Source organism: Prinia subflava, chromosome 7 (assembly GCF_021018805.1).
Source record: "Prinia subflava isolate CZ2003 ecotype Zambia chromosome 7, Cam_Psub_1.2, whole genome shotgun sequence".
Taxonomy (NCBI): domain Eukaryota; kingdom Metazoa; phylum Chordata; class Aves; order Passeriformes; family Cisticolidae; genus Prinia; species Prinia subflava.
In genome coordinates this window covers 1,478,924-1,497,624 of record NC_086253.1, presented here as the reverse complement: position 1 = coordinate 1,497,624, position 18,701 = coordinate 1,478,924, and the positions used below count along the sequence as shown (strand labels likewise).

The 18,701-nt window shown below is 61.3% G+C and overlaps 1 protein-coding gene across 1 annotated transcript; it reads left to right on the top strand.

Annotated features, from left to right (window-relative positions):
- The first annotated feature begins 2,034 nt into the window (after positions 1 to 2,034).
- HSPA12B (heat shock protein family A (Hsp70) member 12B) lies at positions 2,035 to 18,009 on the top strand. Its single transcript, XM_063401269.1, has 13 exons — positions 2,035 to 2,223; positions 4,466 to 4,523; positions 7,105 to 7,211; positions 9,259 to 9,383; positions 10,053 to 10,239; positions 10,529 to 10,633; positions 10,917 to 11,033; positions 12,073 to 12,244; positions 13,353 to 13,439; positions 13,757 to 13,861; positions 14,854 to 15,112; positions 15,287 to 15,390; positions 16,170 to 18,009. The coding sequence occupies exons 2-13, from the start codon at positions 4,481 to 4,483 to the stop codon at positions 16,808 to 16,810; spliced, it is 2,052 nt and encodes a 683-aa protein (XP_063257339.1). The 5' UTR covers positions 2,035 to 2,223; positions 4,466 to 4,480; the 3' UTR covers positions 16,811 to 18,009.
- Positions 18,010 to 18,701: the final 692 nt, after the last annotated feature.

Below are 18,701 nucleotides of genomic sequence, written 5' to 3'. Positions count from 1 at the left end.
GGCCGCTCCGTGCGTCCCCCGCCCCGCTGGCCCCGCGCGTCCCCGCTGGCACCGCCCTGCCCTTGGCGGGGCCGGGGGAAGGAAGCGATCCAGCCCTTCCCGGGCTGGGCGGGATCCAGCCCCGCTCCCGGAGCGCCGCCAGGGCCGGGAAAACCGGGAAAAGGGGGAAAAGGGGGAAAAGGAGGGGCGGGGGGCTGCAGCCCCTCCCCGCGGGGTCCCCTCGGCGTTGGGGTCACCTCGGTGTGGTGGTGACAGTGTGTCCCCTCATTCCCAGTTTACTCCCAGTTTGTCCCATCCGCCGGCTCCGTGCGGGGCTGCTGGGATGGGGGTGACGCTGGGGATGATGATGATGGTGGTGATGATGAGGAAGGCTCCTCCCAACCCGCTGCAGGTCCCGGCCCAGGAAAGGTCCAGTTTGTCCCCAGAAAGGCTGCGAAGGAGCGAACTGGGAGCACTGGGAGGGAGGGGAGGGGCTGTCCCCATCCTGTCCCCGGGTTGGGGACACGATGCCACCCCGGTGTGCTGGTGGGGGACACGGCTGTCCCCGGCCCGGGCTGGGCTCCGGCCTCGCTTCCAGCCCTGCTCTCCGTCCTCATCCCGGGTTTCCTGTCCCGGCGGCGTTTCCATGGGCCGGGCCTCAATTCCCGGAAAGCGCTACCTCATCCCTGTCGGGGCGCCAGGGACGCAAACACGGGTGGAGCCCCCGCCCTTGTCCCTGTCCCCCCCTCCAGAACCTTCCCCGGCTCGGGGATGGCGGTGCCAGGCAGGACCGGGGGGCCGGACCCCAAAAATCCCGGTACGGCCCAGTACGGCCCCGGGATAATCCCAAACGCCGCTCCGACGTCCCCACCTGTCCCCCGTGGGGTTCGGGGGTCCCCTGACTCAGGATGGGACCCTTTGTCCCCTCCCCAGTGTCCCCCACAGGTGTCACCCCCGTGGTCACAGCCTGGCACGTCCCACTCCAGGCCACTGCATTCCCGGCCTGGGGCTTCCTGACCTTGATCCCAATGATCCCAATGATCCCAGTGATCCCAGTGATCCCAGTGATCCCAACCCTCAATGATCCCAAACCCCCAATGATCTCAGTGACCCCAATGATCCAAACGATCCCAACAAACCCAGAGATCCAAATTATCCCAATATTCCCAGCGTTCTGAACGGTCTCAAAGATCCCAATGACCCAAATTATCCCAGTGATCCCAATGATTTAAACAATCCAAATTATCTCAGCGATCCCAACGATCCCAACGGCCCCAATGATCCCAATGATCCCAATGATCTCAACCATCCCGATTATCTCAGTGCTCCCAACTACCTCCACTCGGTGATCCCGGCGATCCCAAATATCTTGATTGTTGGGAACAATCCCAATGTTCTGCCTGTGCTTTCGAGACTCCCACGGGTGGGTTCTTCCCATCATGGGGATTTTCTGGGAATGACAGGACGGACCCTTTGTCTGCCTCCTTCCCGTGGGGTCTCACAGCTCTCATCCCAAATCTGGGATCTCCCAGGTCTGATCCCAAGTCTGAGATCCTCTGGGCTCTGCTCCCACCCTCGCGATCTCCTAGGTTTGATCCCAAATCTGAGATCTCCCAGCTCTGATCCCAAATCTGGGATCCTCTGGGCTCTGCTCTCACCCTCGGGATCCCCCAGCTCTGATCCCAAATCTGGGATCTCCGGATCAGATCCCCCTCCCGGCTCTGCTTCCCGGATCACAACCCCGATCCGGGATCCTCCTTTGGGAATGGGGACGACCCCGAGGAGGAGAATCCCGGGACAATCCCGCGCTCGGGATGGAGCTGGCTGTGGGGACAGACGCGCGGACAGCGCCGGTGTCACCGGGGCGGTGACAAACCCGCCACAGCGATTCAGACAATTCAGGGGGACCCGGGGGGCGCGGGGGTGGCGCGTCCCCCACCCCGGGCGCTTTGGGACCCCCTCGGTGGCCGCGGCCGGGCGGGGAGCGGAGGTTCCGCTGCCGGCGGGACTGGGGCCGGCCCTGCCTCCTCCTCCTCCTCCTCCTCCTCCCGCCGCTCCCGCTCGCACATCTGCAGCTGGAATTGCAATCTGAGCGCTGCCCGGGCCGGGACGGGGAGCGGGAGGAAGCCGGAGCGCGGGGGGCTGCGCGGGGCCCCGGCGGGGGCGGCCGGAGCCACCAGCCCCGCGGGGACAGCCCGGGTGACAAAGCGGGGTCCCCAGCCTGTGTCCCAGCCCCGCACAGCGGTGAGTGGCCCGCGGGGTTGGCGGGAGCCGGGGGACAGCGGGGACACAGCCCTGTCCCCCGGCCGCGGGGAGGGTGGCACCGCCCCTGGGGTCTCTGCTCGGTTTGGGGACACCGGGGGGTGCCAGGACTCTTCCCAGTGGGAATGGGGGACTGTGGGCGCGGGGGGAGTGGGGACGGACGCTCGGACACTGTCCCAGTGTGTCCTGTCCTGGGGGACACCGCTGGGACCTTTGGGGACACCACAGGGACAGCGCCACGACGTGCCAGCACCGTGCAGGGGTGGCGGGGACACCCTTGGGTGACTCCTGTGTCCCAGCCAGGGCCGAGGGGACAGGGAGGGGCTCCAGGGAACCCCAACAGCTTCTCCAGAGGATTCGGGGTGTCCCCAACCCCACGGCCGTGCACGGGTGGGGACAAAAGGCTCCTTCTGTCCCCGCACATCTGGATCGGGGCCCCACAGCTGCCCTGAGCCTCGCAGGGGTCCCGAGGGGTCACCCTGAGTTGTGGGGTCACCCTGAGTTGTGGGGTCACCCCGGGTTGTGGGGTCACCCTGAGTTGTGGGGTCACCCCGGGTTGTGGGGTCACCCTGAGTTTGTGGGGTCACCCCGAGTTTGTGGGGTCACCCTGAGTTGTGGGGTCACCCCGAGTTTGTGGGGTCACCCCGAGTTTGTGGGGTCACCACGCCCGGCCAAGCCGCTGTCCCCGTGCCACTCCCGGCCGTGCCACGGCCCCGGTGTCGCTCGTGGCTCCTCCACCCTGAGCCCGTCCCAAACTTTGTTTCCTTTCCCCGTTTCCGTGAGCCCCCGCAGAGGCGGAAATGGTGGAAAATCCTCAAAATCGCCGCTGCAGCCGGAGGGAGCCCTGGGGGGCACCGGGACCCTGCCCTGGGAGGGACCCCCAGGGTCGGGGGCTTCGTCCTGTGTTCCCTGGGTGACAACAGCGTGGCCACTGCCCCATGCTGGGGGACACCGCGGGGGCTCGAGGCCACCCCACCCTCCTGGCCAGGCAGGGGACTGGCACCTTGGGGACAAAGGTGGCTCTCGGCCACCCCCTGCCAGCCCAGGAGAGGGAGGATTTTGGCCACCCGGGGCCTGAGGGTCAGCACAGAGCCCGGAGTGACCCCCTGGACCCCACCATGGCCTGGCAGGGACAGGGAATGAAGCCACGGAGCCACCAAGGGCTGGCGTGTCCCTCTGTCTGCATCCCGCTGTGGGGCACAGGACCTCGGGCAGCGGGGCTGGGGACACTGGGGACATCGCTGCCCATCCCAAAGCACAACACGAGCTGCAGGCAGCTGGAAAAGAACACAAATCCCAGAGTTTGGGGCTGATTTCTGGAGCATATCCCTGCAGGAAAACCTCCTGGAAAGGCCCATTTTGGCTGGAAAAGGCCCATTTTGGTGGAAAAGCCCCATTTTGCTGGAAAAGCCCCATTTTGCTGGAAAGGCCCCTGGACCGCCCCCAGGACCCCCCTCTGTGTCACCCCAGGGCCACCAGCACCGCCTTCCCCGCCCGCAGCTCCGGGGTGGCCCAAGCTGGACCCCCCATTCCAGGGACAGCCTCCCCACCTGCCGGTCGTATCCCGAGGGTTGGGTTTTTTTGGGAAGAGGGAGGCTGTGGGGGCCGGCAGCGCGTGGGTGGGTTTGGCTGGCGTGAGGCCTCTCCCGATGAGCTCAGCCCCATCCCGAGCCTCTGGATTTGTGGGATGAGAGCGGCGGGGGGGCTCGGAGGTGGCGGGAGGCTGCGGCCTCGGGAAGGACGCCAGGAGCTGGGGTGTTATCCCGGGAAGAGGATTTGGAGTTGGTCCAGGCCAGGGCAGAATCCCTTTGGGCGCCGCGCTTCCATCAGGAAAATAAATTGGGATTTTTCCTAAACAAGCTCCCCCCTCCCCAAAAAGGGCTTTGTTCGAGGGTAAAAATGTGCAGGAGCAGCGATTTCCACACAGCTGTGTCCTGCACATCTGCCCGGCCTGCTCGGTGACAGGAACTCGGGTCCCTGTCCCTGCAGTGGCACTCAGGGACACCCTGGTGACAATCCCGTGTGCCCCAAACCGGGACAGCCGCTCCCACACCCCACTGCAGGCTGGGATTTGGGGTCCCCTCCTGCCGACCCCACAATCCCAGCCCCATCCCCGGGGTGGTTTTTTTGGGGGGTCAAGGCTGGGGTGACGCTGAGGGGACGCTGTGGCCACCCCACGCTGCGGAGGAGACACAGGGATGGATTTTGTCCCTTCCTTTTCCAGGCGGGCAGCGAGGCCATGGCGATGCTCCTGGAGCCCGGGATGCAGAGCCTGCGGATGGGTAAGGATGTCCCCGGGGGTAGCACTGGCTGAGATGTCCCCTGACCCCCCCGGATGATCATTCCGGGTCCCCTGCTGTCCCCCCTCTGTCCCCTCTGCAGCTCCTGCTGTGGGATAACCAGAACCAGCTGTGGGGGGAAACCTGATCCCGACATCCCAGACCTGATCCTGCCATCCCAGACCTGATTCCGCCATCCCAAACCTCATCCTGCCATCCCAGACCTCATCCCAACATGCCAAACCTGATCCTGCTATCCCAAACCTGATCCTGCTATCCCAAACCTGATCCCACCATCCTAAACTTGATCCTGCCATGCCAAACCTCATCCCGCCATTCCAAACCTGATCCTTCCATCCTAAACCTGATCCTGCCATCCCAAACCTGATCCCACCATCCTAAACCTGATCCTGCCATCCCAAACCTGATCCCACCATCCCAAACCCCATCCCACTATCCTAAATCTGAGCCCATCATCCCAAACCTCATTATTCCATCCTGAACATCATCTCTCCATCCCAAACTTGATTCCTCCATCCCAGACCTGATCCTTCCACCCCAAACCTGATCCTTCCATCCCAGACCTGATCCCTCCATCCCCAAACAAACCAGGAGCGAGGAGGCCACGACAGGAGTTACCCCCCCGATCCCGATCCTTTTCCGCAGGAATGAGGTTTCATGTCCAAGGCTCTCCAGAGCCCCCGGGGGGGTCACCGGTCCCCCCGGCTCTGTCGCACGCGGAGGCGGCGGAGAGACCGTTCCCGTTTGTCTGGGATCAAATATTCATGGGACAGACATGGATACAGGGAAAAGCACTTATGGAGCAGGTGTAGGGGACAGCAGACGTGTCACCGGCACAGCTCGGGGCGGGCAATCACTGTCCCCAACCCTGTCATGTGGCTCTTCCCCAGACAAGGGAAGATGGGATCAGACTGATCCAAACCCCAGTTCCAATCCCAATTCCAATCCAAATGCCAACCCCAATCCCACAGCTGCGGTTGTTGGGGGATCCCAGAGCATTCCCAGAGCCCTCCCCGGGGCTCCAGAGCTTCCCAAGGGTGTCCCAGTTCAAACTGGTGGCACTGGGAGCTGGGGTGGATTTGGACAGTGGCGAAGGAGAGATGGAATTTTGCTCTTCTCTGAGGAGCCTCCTCTGCTGTTCCCAAATCTCTGCAACCATGGAACCTCCTCTTTTCCCAAATCTCTCCAACCATGGAATCTTCTCCTCTGTTCCCAAATCTCCCCAACCATGGAACCTCCTCTGTTCCCAAATCTCTCCAGAGCCTGGCTGGGGGCGGGTGCTGCTCATCCCCACTCCCACGCCCCCTATCCCGGCAGGATCCCAGCAGGATCGGCGATCCCAAAGGGCAGGGTTTGGGACCGACAGCCCCTTCACCTCTCCGGTGTCACTGCCCAGACCCCACACCCAATTCCCAACACTTCACCCCATCCCAATCCCTTGGGAAAGCCCCTCTGCCAGCTCCGCCAGCTCCCCCAGCTCCTTCCAGCTGGAGCCGGTCCAGCGGCTCTTTCGTGGGCGGTGATTAATTAACGCCGGCTGCTAATTGGAGCCAGGTGCCCGGGGCAGGGGGGGCGGGACAGCCCCGTGTTCCTGGTGTGGGGCGGGGACTCTGGGGCTCATCCCGTCCCGATTCTGGGATCGTGGGGGCTCCCCGGGTTGGAATTCTGCTGCTGGAGGAGACCGGGACAGCTTCAGGGGGAAGGAAGGGGAGGAGGGAAAATCCGCTGCGCCCGTGATCCCTGAGGTCCCCACCCCCAGATTTTGGGATCACCACAGGCTCACGCAGGAGCTTCCAGGGTCTCCAGAAAACCGGGATATTCTGGAGCGTGGCAGGAGGTCTGGGCTGGACCCACCCTCCCTCGCTGGTTCTCCATGGATTTGAACCACAGACACTTCCTTTCCCTCTTTCCAAGATTCCCCCCATTCCCGCTGGATCCAAACCCTCCAGCTTCCCCATCCCTGGAAATGTCCAAGGCCACGTTGGAGCCACCTGGGATAATGGAAGGAGTCCCTGCGCACGGATGGGGTGGCACTGGATGGGATTTAGGGACCTTCCCGACCCCAACCATCCCACAATTTCCATGATTTTATGAACTCCACAACAGGAGCCCCCACAGTGGCTCTGTCCCCTCCACCACCTCATCCAACCCGGATCTGTCTCCATCGGGAAGTCCTGAGTGGTTTCTCCTTGGGGAAAGGTCTTTGGGAAGGGCCGGGATCCCTTCCCACCCCGGATCCATCTCCATTGGGGTGTCCCAGGTGGTCTCTCCTTGGAGAAGGGCTGGGATCCCTTCCCACCCTGGATCCATCTCCATCGGGAAGTCCTGGGTGGTTTCTCCTTGGGGGGGGGTCTTTGGGAAGGGTCAGGATCCCTTCCCACCCTGGATCTATATCCATTGGGAAGTCCCGGGTGGTCTCTCCTTTGGGAAAGGTCTTTGGGAAGGGCTGGGATCCCTTCCTACCCCGGATCCATCTCCATTGGGAAGTCCCGGGTGGTCTCTCCTTGGGGAAAGGTCTTTGGGGCCGTCAGTGTCACCCCGACTGACCCATCGGTGTCCCCAGGTGCCAACGGTGAGCGGTGCCCGACGCCGTCCCCGTCCCCGCCGGGCTCCCCGGGGACGCCCCACGACAGCTGCAGCATCGCCCCATTGACGCCCTCCCAGTCACCGGTGAGTGGGGACCAGTGGGGACCAGTATGGGGTTCCCAGTAAGGCCATTATGGGGTCCCAATAAAGTCAGTGTGTGGTCCCAGTACGGCCATTACGGGGTTCCCAGTAAGGCCAGTGTGGTGTTCCCAATAAGACCATTATGGGGTTCCCAGTAAGGCCATTATGGGGTTCCCAGTAAGGCCATTACGGGGTTCCCAGTAAGGCCAGTGTGTGGTCCCAGTAAGGCCACTATGGGGTTCCCAGTAAGGCCATTATGTGGTCCCAGTAAGGTAGTTTTGAAGTTCCCAGTAAGGTCACAGTGGGTCCCAGTAAGGCCAGTGTGGTGTTACCAATAACACCATTATAGTGTTTCCAGTAAGGCCATTGTAGAGTCCTCAGTAAGGCCAGTGTGGCGTTCCCAATAAGACCATTATGTGTTCCCAGTAAGGCAGTTTTGGGGTCCCAGTAAGGCCATTATAGGGTTGCCACTAAGGTAGTTGTGAACTTCCCAGTAAGGCCGTAGTGGGGTCCTAGTAAGGCCAATGTGTGGTCCCAGTAAGGCAGTTTTGGGGTCCCAGTAAGGCCAGTGTGGTGTTCCCAATAAGACCATTATAGTGTTCCTAATAAGGTAGTTTTGGGGTCCCAGTAAGGCCATTATGGAGTTCCCAGTGAGGCCAGTATGTGGTCCCAGTAAGACAGTTTTGGGATCCCAGTAAGGCTCTTCTGGGGTCCCCAGTAAGGCCAGTGTGAGATCCCAGTAAGGCAGCTTTGGGGTCCCCAGTAAAGCCTTTGTGGGGTCCTCAGTGAGGCAATTTTGGGGTCTCAGTAAGGCAGTGGTGGGGTTCCCAGTAAGACCATTATGGCATTCCCAGTATGGCCATTATACCATTCCCAGTAAGGCTGTTGTGAGATTCCAGTAAGGCTGCTATGGGGTTACCAGTAAGACCATTGTGGGGTCCCAGTAAGGCCATTTGGGGTCCCTGGGGGCTGCTGGGGTCTGTCCCCCTGTCCTTTCCCCTCTGGTCCTTCCCCAGTTGCTGCTCCCCCTCCCCTCCGTCCCCCTCAGGATGGGCCAGCCTATCCCAGGACCTTTATCCATGGGATTTTTGGGATGGAGGGGTTTTCCAGCTCTGGAATGACCCACCAGGGAAAGTTTAACCCTGCAAAACTCCTGCCCTCATCGGGGGCTGCCGGGTGTGGGAGGCCGCGTTCCAGAGCCGGATCCTCCCCGGATTCCTTGTCCCTGCACATTCCTGCACCTCCTCCCTGCTGATCCCGGCGTTTTTCCCGGCCAGCTCGTGTCCCTGCTTATCAAATTTGGGGACATTAAAAGCTAACGAGGCTTTCAGCTTCCCGTGGTGACTTGGGGACAGAGCCTTGTCACATCCGTACGGCTTCCTCGGCACGAGGAAGGCAAAAGTGTGGGAGCAGCAGGGGGGACACCCCAAAACATCTGGGATAGAGGGATTGTCAGCTGGGTGACGCTTGGGGACACGTGGGACAAGGTGACATTGGTCACAGGGAAGGGTTTTGACTGAATGACCCTTGGGGACACGTGGGACAATGTCCCTTGGAGTGAGACTGGACACAGGGAATGTTTTCAGCTGGGTGACACATGGGGACAGCTGAGATGGTGTCACCTAGTCTGAGATGGGGAGCAGGGAAGGGTTTGGGTTCAGTGACTCTTGGGGACACCTGGGACAATGTCCCTTGGAGTGAGACTGGACACAGGGAAGGTTTTTGGGAATCTTGGCTCCAGTTTCAGGGTCTGAGTGTGGGGGGCTCATACGAACAGGACACCCCAACCACCCTGGCTGCTCCCGTCCCTCCCCAAGCTGCCCAAATCCCTGTGTCCCGTGGGACCTGCCTTTGGGAATGACCGCAGCCACCACGTGGAATACGGGAGACGCTTTTCCCAATGAGCTGAAGATGTGTAAGAAGAGGAATCACCAAATCCGAGGAAAACCCAGAAAATCCTGGGGAAAGGAGCCCCTTCCTGGGGTTTTCACTCCTTTTCTGGCGCCAGCCACCCCCAGCTGGGTGCCTGATCCTGTTCTTCGCCTTCCAGCGGAGCGAGGCGCGCTCCCGGCAGAGCCCGTCCTTCTCCGTGGTGGTGGCCATCGACTTCGGCACCACCTCCAGCGGTTACGCCTTCAGCTTCACCAGCGACCCCGAGGCCATCCACATGATGAGGTGAGGACCTGCCACAGCTGCTCCCGGAGCTGCTCCCGGAGCAGGGAAAGGAGATTCATGGCCCCAAAACGGTCAGAAATTGGGTTGGTTGGTGATTCCTGGCAGCAGCGGGTGAGAGGTGTGGAATGAGGAGCTGGAGCCCCTCTGCTCTGGGGCCAGGCTGGGAGAGCTGGGAATGTTCCCATGGAGAAGGGAAAATTCCAGGGAATCCTCAGAGTCCCTGCAGGGGCTCCAGGAGAGCTGCAGAGGGACTGGGGACAAGGGATGGAGGGACAGGACACAGGGAATGGCTCCCACTGGGAAAGGGGAGATTGGGCTGGGATCTTGTGCAGGAATTGCTGCCTGGGAGGGTGGGGAGGGGCTGGGCTGGAATTCCCAGCTTTGCTGTGGCTGCCCCTGGATCCCTGGCAGTGCCCAGGGCCAGGCTGGATCCACCTGGGATGGTGGGAGGTGTCCCTGCCATGGCAGGAGGTGGCACTGAGTGGTCTTTGAGGTCCCCCCCTACCCAAACCAGTCTGGAATTCCTTGAAATCCCTCGGAGGATGGAGCAGGGGTCACCCCTCCTCCTTTGTCCCCCTTCAAGATCCTTCAGACCACGCCCATAGAAACAAATTAAACCTGGCAGGACCCATTCCCTGGACGTTCACCTGCTCCGGCTCCTCTTTGCAGGAAATGGGAAGGGGGGGACCCGGGCGTGGCCAACCAGAAGACCCCCACCAGCCTCCTGCTGACCCCGGAGGGGACATTCCACAGCTTCGGCTACACCGCCCGCGATTACTACCACGACCTGGACCCCGAGGAGGCCCGCGAGTGGTTCTACTTCGAGAAGTTTAAGATGAAGATCCACAGCACCAGCGTGAGTCCCTGCTCCCATCCTGATGTTCCCGGTGTTCCCGGGGGGATTCCGCCCAGGCTGGGAATTGAAATGTTGGAAAAACCCCACATTTTAGCCCATTTCAGAGGGTGAATTTGGGGTTCTCCAATCCGAGCTGCTCCAGGGTGCGCGGATGTGGCTGCACAAAGCTTCAGGTGCCTGAGTTCCAGCTGTTCTGGTTGGCTCAGGGGCATGAGCAAATTCCCGAGGTTTGGTGGTGGATCCGGCCACCTCCCAGCCCCTCGGGTGATCCATTTGCTGCTCCCGGCAGGATCTGACCATGAAAACCGAGCTGGAAGCTGTCAATGGGAAGAAGATGCCGGCGCTGGAGGTGTTCGCCCACGCGCTGCGCTTCTTCAAGCAGCACGCGGTGCAGGTGGGGCCACCTCCATCCCTCCTCCTCCTCCTCCTTCCCAAATGGAATCCTCTGTGTCCTCTCCGCGCATTCCATGTGAGGGTGGGGAGGCCCTGGAATGGAATTCCCAGATTTGCTGTGGCTGCCCTATCCCTGGAGGTGTCCAAGGACACCAGGAGCCACGTGGGACAGTGGGAGGTGTCCCCAAGTGGGACTGGGTGGGATTTAAGGTCTCTCCCAACCCAAACCATTCCATGATCCACTGTGAGCTCCCAAGTGTCACCTCCTGCTTGTCCCCTGGCAGGAGCTGAAGGACCAGTGCCCGTCCCTGCCCGAGAGCGACGCCATCCGCTGGGTCCTCACTGTGCCGGCCATCTGGAAGCAGCCGGCCAAGCAGTTCATGCGGGAAGCGGCCTACAAGGTGGGGTGACTCCAGAGGGTGACCGTGTGGTGGCCCTCACAGGGGTTGTGGTTTTTGGGGTAGTTCCTTCCTCCCTCAATCTGAATTCCCACCACCAGAGGGTGGGGTTAGGTAGGATATTGGGAAGGAATTCCTGGCTGTGAGCATGGGGAGGGGCTGGGCTGGAATTCCCAGATTTGCTGTGGCTGCCCCTGGATCCCTGGCAGTGCCCAAGGCCAGGCTGGACACTGGGGCTTGGATCCACCTGGGGCAGTGGAAGGTGTCCCTGCCCATGGATGGTGTGGAATGAGATGGGATTGAAGGTCCTTCTGACCCAACCAAATGTTGGTGGGTGGGTGGATAATTTGCCGGTTGGGTATTTGGTTGAATTGTTCAATGGTTGGATGGTTGGTTTGGTGCTCAGGTCATTGGTTGAGCAGTTGTTTGGTTGAGTGGTTGGGTTGTTGGTTGATGTGTTCGTTGAGCAGCTGGTTAGTTGGTTGAATGGGTAGGTCATCTTTTGGGTGGTTGGTGGAACAGGTAGTCATTGATTGGATGATTGGTGCTTGGGTCATTGGTTGAGCTGCTGGTTGGTTGGCTGAGTGGTTGTTTCGGTGTTCAGGACTGGTTGGTTCACTGGTTGGCTGGGTCATTGGTTGAGTGGTTGGATGATGGAGCAGTTGATTGGTTGGATGGTGGGTTGGATGGTGGTTGGTTGGATGGTGGTTAGTTTGTTGGTTGGATGATTGGTTGGATGGTTGGTTGGATGGATGGTTGGGTGGTTGTTTGTTTGTTTGGTTTATTGGTTGATTGGTTGGTTGGTTGGGTTGTTGCGTCGTTGGGTGGTCAGCCGGGTGTTTGTCTTGTTGGTTGAGCTGTTGGGTCACGGCCTGGGTGGTTGCTTGTCCGGTTGAGTTTTTGGGTGAATATTTGAACATTTGGTGAGTGTCGGGTCCTCCCGCACTCCACAACTCCAGACCCGTGTGCGCGCCGAGGGGACGCGGACGCGCCCTGAGCACCCCCAGCCCCGTCCCCTCCGTGTCACCGCGTGTCCCCGCAGGCCGGGCTGGTGTCCCCGGAGACGCCGGAGCAGCTGCTGATCGCGCTGGAGCCCGAGGCCGCCTCCATCTACTGCCGCAAGCTGCGGCTGCACCAGCTGATCGAGCTGAGCTGCCGCGCCCCGGCCAACGGCGCCGAGCCCCCGCACGCCATCGACTCCAGCTTCCGGCAGGGTGACGAACACCGGGAATGCGGCATTCCCGGGGGATTCCCAGGGAATGGATGGGGCCGGGACAGCGCCGGGGGCTGTGGGAGCAGGGAATGGGATCTGGCCCTGCACGCCGGGTCTGGAGGGTCCATGAGCTGCCATGGCTGGGGAAATCCCTGGAGACCCCATTCCCAGAGATCCCCCATTCCCAGAGATCCCCCATTCCCAGAGACCTCCTGTCCCCAGAGACTCCCCATTCCCAGAGACCCCCTTTCCTCAGAGATCCCTCATTCCCAGAGATCCCCTATTCCCAGACATCCCCTGTTCCCAGAAGCCCCTTGTCCCATTCCCAGAGACCCCACCATTCCCAGAGACTCCCCATTCCCAGAGACCCCCTGTTCCCAGAGACCCTCCCATTCCCAGAGACCCCATTACCAGACCCCTCATTCCCAGGGACCCCATTCCCCCCTCCCCAAATCCAGGACATTTTTTTCCTGCTTTCCCATAAGCCTCCAAGCCGTGTCCCCCTCCTGCCACTGTGGCCACCACTCTGTGTCCCTGGGCCACCTCCAGGGACTGTCCCCATGGATGGGATCCTGGCCTGTACTGGGACAGCCCCAGTCTGCCCAGCTGGGACCAAGCCACCATCGCTGGTGGAAATCCCAGGTGGAGATTTGGGGTCCCGTGGGATTTATGGGGTTGCTCGAGTTTATCCCGAGGAATCATCCACATGCCAAAAATATCCCAGGATAACCCCACCTTTCCCAATCCATCCCGGCCCTTCCGGGCGGCTTTGATGTCCCTGGGACGGGGGGAGCAGAGGAAGCCCCACCCGGGCTGCGGGGTCCGGGGCAGAGGTGGCACCACGGGTGGGCACAGGGAGACCCCACGGGATCCAGGGGGATCCTTTGGGATCCCAGCAGGGAGAGCTGGCTCATACTGGGGTCCTGGCTGGAGGGGAGCGGTCACCAGTGCTCCCAGTACAGATGCCACAGAGGAATTGGGTGGATCCAAGGAAATGGGGGAGATCCCAAGGAAATGGGGGGAACCCATGGAAATGGGTGTGATCCCATGGAAATGGGTGGGATCCTGTGGAAGTTGGGGAGATCCTGATCCCTGGCTCTGTCCCCTAGCCCGGGAGCAGCTCCGGCGATCTCGGCACAGCCGCACCTTCCTGGTGGAGTCGGGAGTGGGCGAGCTCTGGTCGGAGATGCAGGCAGGTACGATGTGGGGGTCCCCACTGGATTTTCCCAGATCCCGGGGTCCCCCTGGATGTCCCTTCATGGCAGAGCCACCCCCAGTGTGTTCCTGCCGTGGGGGTGGCACGGGTGGGGCCTGTCCCTTGACCCCACAGAAGGAGTGGGGTGTCCCTGCCACCATCCCATCCCTTCGTCTCTCTGCCATTCCCAACTCCCAATATTTTGCTACAAGATTCATTTTTCCCGGGAAAACGTAGCCCCGTGTCTCCGCGGGTGGGTGTCGCGGGGTGGGGGGTCACTCAGCACGGCCACCGTGTCGCTGTCCCCTCCCCCCGCAGGTGACAGGTACATCGTGGCCGATTGTGGCGGGGGGACGGTGGATTTGACCGTGCACCAGATCGAGAAGCCGCAGGGGACGCTGAAGGAGCTCTACAAAGCCTCGGGTGGGATGAGGATCCCTATCCACCCTTTTTTCCCTCGCTCCGGAATTCTCCCGGGACCCCAAACCCGGGCTGGGACCCCAAACCCGGGCTGGGACCCCCAAATCCCAGGCTGGGACCCCAAACCCGGGCTGGGACCCCAAAACCCGGGCTGGGACCCCAAACCCGGGCTGGGACCCCCCGCCCCACGAAAGGGTTGTGGGTGAGGCTGTGGCTCCACCTGGTGGCACCGGGGGAAGTGCAGGGGGACCGAAGGGACAGAGAGGGGACAGAGGGAAGGGGGGAATGATTGGGGGGACAAGGGAGGATGGGGATGGTGGGAGAGAGGGGACAGAGGGAGAAGGGGCTGGGATGGAGGGGTCAGGGGCGTTTGGGGGACATGGGGACACAGGAACATAGGGTTTGTTGGGATTTGTGGGGATACGGTGTTGGGGTGGACATGGAGGATATGAGGGCCATGGAGGATGTGGGGGACACGGTGACAGTGGACATGAGGACATCAGGATAGTGGACAGGGGGGGAAGGGGGACATGAGGGACATGGGGGAGACAAGGACATGGGGGTGGAGGACATTCCCCACGGGAATGTGAGGGATATGGGAGGTATGGGGATATGGTATTGAGGGGGACATGGGGACACGGAGGACATGGGGGGGACATGGAGGACGTGGGGAGAACATGGATATGGAGGACATGGGGACATGGGGGACATGGATATGGAGGACATGGGGACATGGAGGACATGGATATGGAGGACATGGGGACATGGAGGACATGGACACATCAGGATGGGGGACATGGGGGTGTGGGTGCCGCAGGGACACGGGGATGGCGGACATGGGGACAACGGGACATGATGATGGGGGACACGGGGAGGTGGCAATGTGGGGGACACAGGGACATGGAGATGTGGGAGAAGGCAATGATGGGGGACGTGGCTGCCACGGTGACACGGCTACCTTGGGGCCACCTTCTGACCTCACCCTTGTCCCTCAGGAGGTCCCTATGGGGCCGTGGGCGTGGACCTGGCCTTCGAGAAGCTCCTGTGCCACATCTTCGGGGAGGACTTCATCGCCACCTTCAAGGCCAGGCGTCCGGCGGCCTGGGTGGACCTGACCATTGCCTTCGAGGCGCGGAAGCGCGCGGCCGCCCCGAGCCGCTCCAGCCCCCTCAACATCTCCCTGCCCTTCTCCTTCATCGACTTCTACCGCAAGCACCGCGGCCACAACGTCGAGACCGCGCTGCGCAAGAGCAAGTGAGGGGTGACAAGGGCTGGGGACAGCTGGGGAGCGCGGGGACACCGAGGGAGCGGCGTTGGGGTGGGAGAGGGGGAAAAGGCGGGATAGGGGTGGTGGGGTGGGAGGGGAGAGGACAGGGAAGAGCCAGGCGGGAGTTCCCGGTCACCCCCAGGTCCCCTGTTTGTCCCCAGTGTCAACCTGGTGAAGTGGTCGTCCCAAGGGATGCTGCGGATGTCCCCCGAGGCCATGAACGAGCTGTTCCAGCCAACCATCACCCACATCATCCAGCACATCGGTGGGACACGCCCCTCCATGGGGAACCCCCGTCCCTGTCCCCTGTCCCTGGGATCATTCCCATCCCTGGGACCTTCCCTGTTAGCGGGAGCCCCCCATTCCTGGGATCATTCCCATCCCTGGGACACCCCTCCCCGTTCCTGGGAGCCCCTTCATCCCTGGAATCCTTCCTGTCCCTGGGACCACCCCTGTCTCTATGAGCCCCCCTATCCTTGGGACCATCCCAAGAGAGATGAGAGACGAGAGATCTCCCCATCCCTGGGACAATTCCACACCCTGGGACCCCCTGTGTCCCTGGGACCCCGCCCCTGCCCTGGGACCCTCCTGTACCTGGGGCCTCCCTCCATCCCTGGGACTTTCCCTGTACCTGGAACCCACCTTGTCCCTGGGATCCCCCATTCCTGGAACTGTCTTTGTCACTGGAATCCGCCTTGTCCCTGGGAACCTTTCATCCCTGGAACCCTCCTTGTCCCTGGAACCCTCCTTGTCCCTGGGAACCTTTCATCCCTGGAATCCCCTTGTCCCTAGGAACCTTTGATCCCTGGAACCCTCCTTGTCCCTGGGAACCTTTTATCCCTGGAATCCCATTGTCCCTAGGACCACCCCCTGTCCCTTGAATCCCCCTTGTCTCTGGGACCCTCCCTGTCCTTGGGGACCCATTCCATCTCTGGAACTGCCCCCATTCCCGGACTCCCCTCATCCCTGGCCCCGAACCACCCCCATCCCTTCCCCACACCCCTCCTCCACCAGCCCAACCCCAACCCTCCCCTCTCTATCCAGACGCCCTCCTGCAGAAACCCGAGGTCCAAGGCATCAAATTCCTCTTCCTGGTGGGCGGCTTCGCCGAGTCGGCCATGCTGCAGCGGGCGGTGCAGGCCGCCTTCGGCCACCGCTGCCGCGTCATCGTCCCGCAGGACGTGGGGCTGACCATCCTCAAGGGGGCCGTGCTCTTCGGCCTGGACCCCGGCGTGGTGCGCGTGCGCCGCTCCCCGCTCACCTACGGCGTGGGCGTCCTCAACAAGTTCGTGGAGGGGAAGCACCCGCGGGAGAAGCTGCTGGTCAAGGAGGGCAAGAACTGGTGCACCGACATCTTCGAGAAGTTCGTGACCGTGGACCAGTCGGTGGCCTTGGGCGAGGTGGTGCAGCGGAGCTACTGCCCGGCCCGGCCCGGCCAGCGCCGCACCATCATCAACATCTACTGCTGCGACACCGACGACGTGGTGTACATCACCGACCCCGGCGTCAGGAAGTGCGGCACCATCAGCCTGGAGCTGGGGGACGCGGGGGACGCGGGGCCGGCGCGGGGCCGGCGCGAGATCCGTGCCAGCATGCAGTTCGGGGACACCGAGATCAAGGTGACGGCGCTGGATACGTGCACGGCGCGCAGCGTCAGGGCCACCATCGACTTCCTGTCCAACTGAGGGGGTCCTGGAGATGCCACCATCAACTTCCTGTCCAACTGAGACCACCCAAGATGTGCCACCATCGACTTCCTGTCCAACTGAGGGGGTCCTGGAGATGCCACCATCAACTTCCTGTCCAACTGAGACCACCCAAGATGTGCCACCATCGGCTTCCTGTCCATCTGAGGGGTCCTGGAGATGCCACCATCAACTTCCTGTCCAAGTGAGACCACCCAGGACGTGTCACCATACACTTCCTGTCCATCTGAGGGACACTCGAGATGCCACCATCGACTTCCCATCCAACTGAGGGGTCCTGGAGATGCCACCATCAACTTCCTGTCCAAGTGAGACCACCCAGGATGTGCCACCATCAGCTTCCTGTCCATCTGACGGGTCCTGGAGATGCCACCATTGACTTCCCGTCCAACTGAGACTACCCAGGATGTGCCACCATTGACTTCCTGCCCAGTTGAGGGGCCCCTGAGACGTGCCACCATCGACTTCCTGTCCAAGTGAGACCACCCAGGATGTGCCACCATCAACTTCCTGTCCAACTGAGGGACACTCGAGATGCCACCATCGACTTCCTATCCATCTGAGGGGCCCTGGAGATGCCACTGTTGACTTCCTGTCCAACTGAGACCACCCAGGACATGCCACCATCGAGTTCCTGTGCATCTGACAGGCACTCGAGATGCCACCATCGACTTCCCGTCCAGCTGAGAGTCTCTGCCACTGTGGGGACATTCCTGGCACCTGCCACCATCGACTTCATCTCCACCTGACCCCCTGTCACTGCAGGGACACCCCTGGGACCTGCCATCATCAAATTCCTGTCTGACTGAGGGGCTCTGGCACTGTGGGGACATCCCTGGAATCTGCCACCATTGACTTCCCGTCCAGCTGAGACCCTCCTGGAGATGCCACCATGGATTTAATCTCCACCTGAGGGACCCTATCACTGTGGGGACACACCTGGGAGATGCCACCATCAACTTTCTGTCCAACTGAGACCTTCCTGGAGACTCCACCATTGAATTAATCTCCACCTGAGGTCCCCTGTCATCATGGGGACATCCATGGGACCTACCACCATCGACTTCCTGTTTGACTGAGGGGCTCTGGCACTGTGGGGACATTCCTGGGACCTGCCACCATCGACTTCCTGTTTGACTGAGGGGCTCTGGCACTGTGGGGACATTCCTGGGACCTGCCACCATCGACTTCCTGTTTGACTGAGGGGCTCTGGCATTGTGGGGACACCCCTGGAATCTGCCACCATTGACTTCCTGTCCAGCTGAGACCCTCCTGGAGATGTCACCATGGACTTGCTGTCCAACTGACATTGGGATCACCATTGTGGGGACCACTGGGAGATGCCACCACTGACTTCATCTTCAGCTGCGACCATCCTGGGATCTGCCACCACTGAATCCTGTCTGACTGAGGGACCCTGTCATTGTGGGGACACCCCAAGGAGCCGCCACCATCAACCTCCTGTCCAACTGAGGGGCCTTGGGAGATGCCACCATCAACTTCATCTCCAGCTGAGACTCTGCCAATATCGTGGGGACCCCTGGGACCTGCCACCATCGACTTCCTCTCCAATTGAGACCTTCCTGGAGATGCCACCATTGACTTCCTGTCCAATTGAGGGGCTCTGGCATTGCAGGGACACCCCTGGAATCTGCCACCATCAACTTCTTCTCCAACTGAGACCTTCCTGGAGATGCCACCATGGATTTCCTGTCCAACTGAGGAGCTTTGGGAGATGCCACCATCGACTTCCTGTCTAACTGAGACCACCCAGGACCTTCCACTGACTTCTTTTTCAACTGAGAACCCCCCGGGAGATGCCACCACGGATTTCCACCCCAGCTGAGACCTCCTGTCATTGCAGGGACCA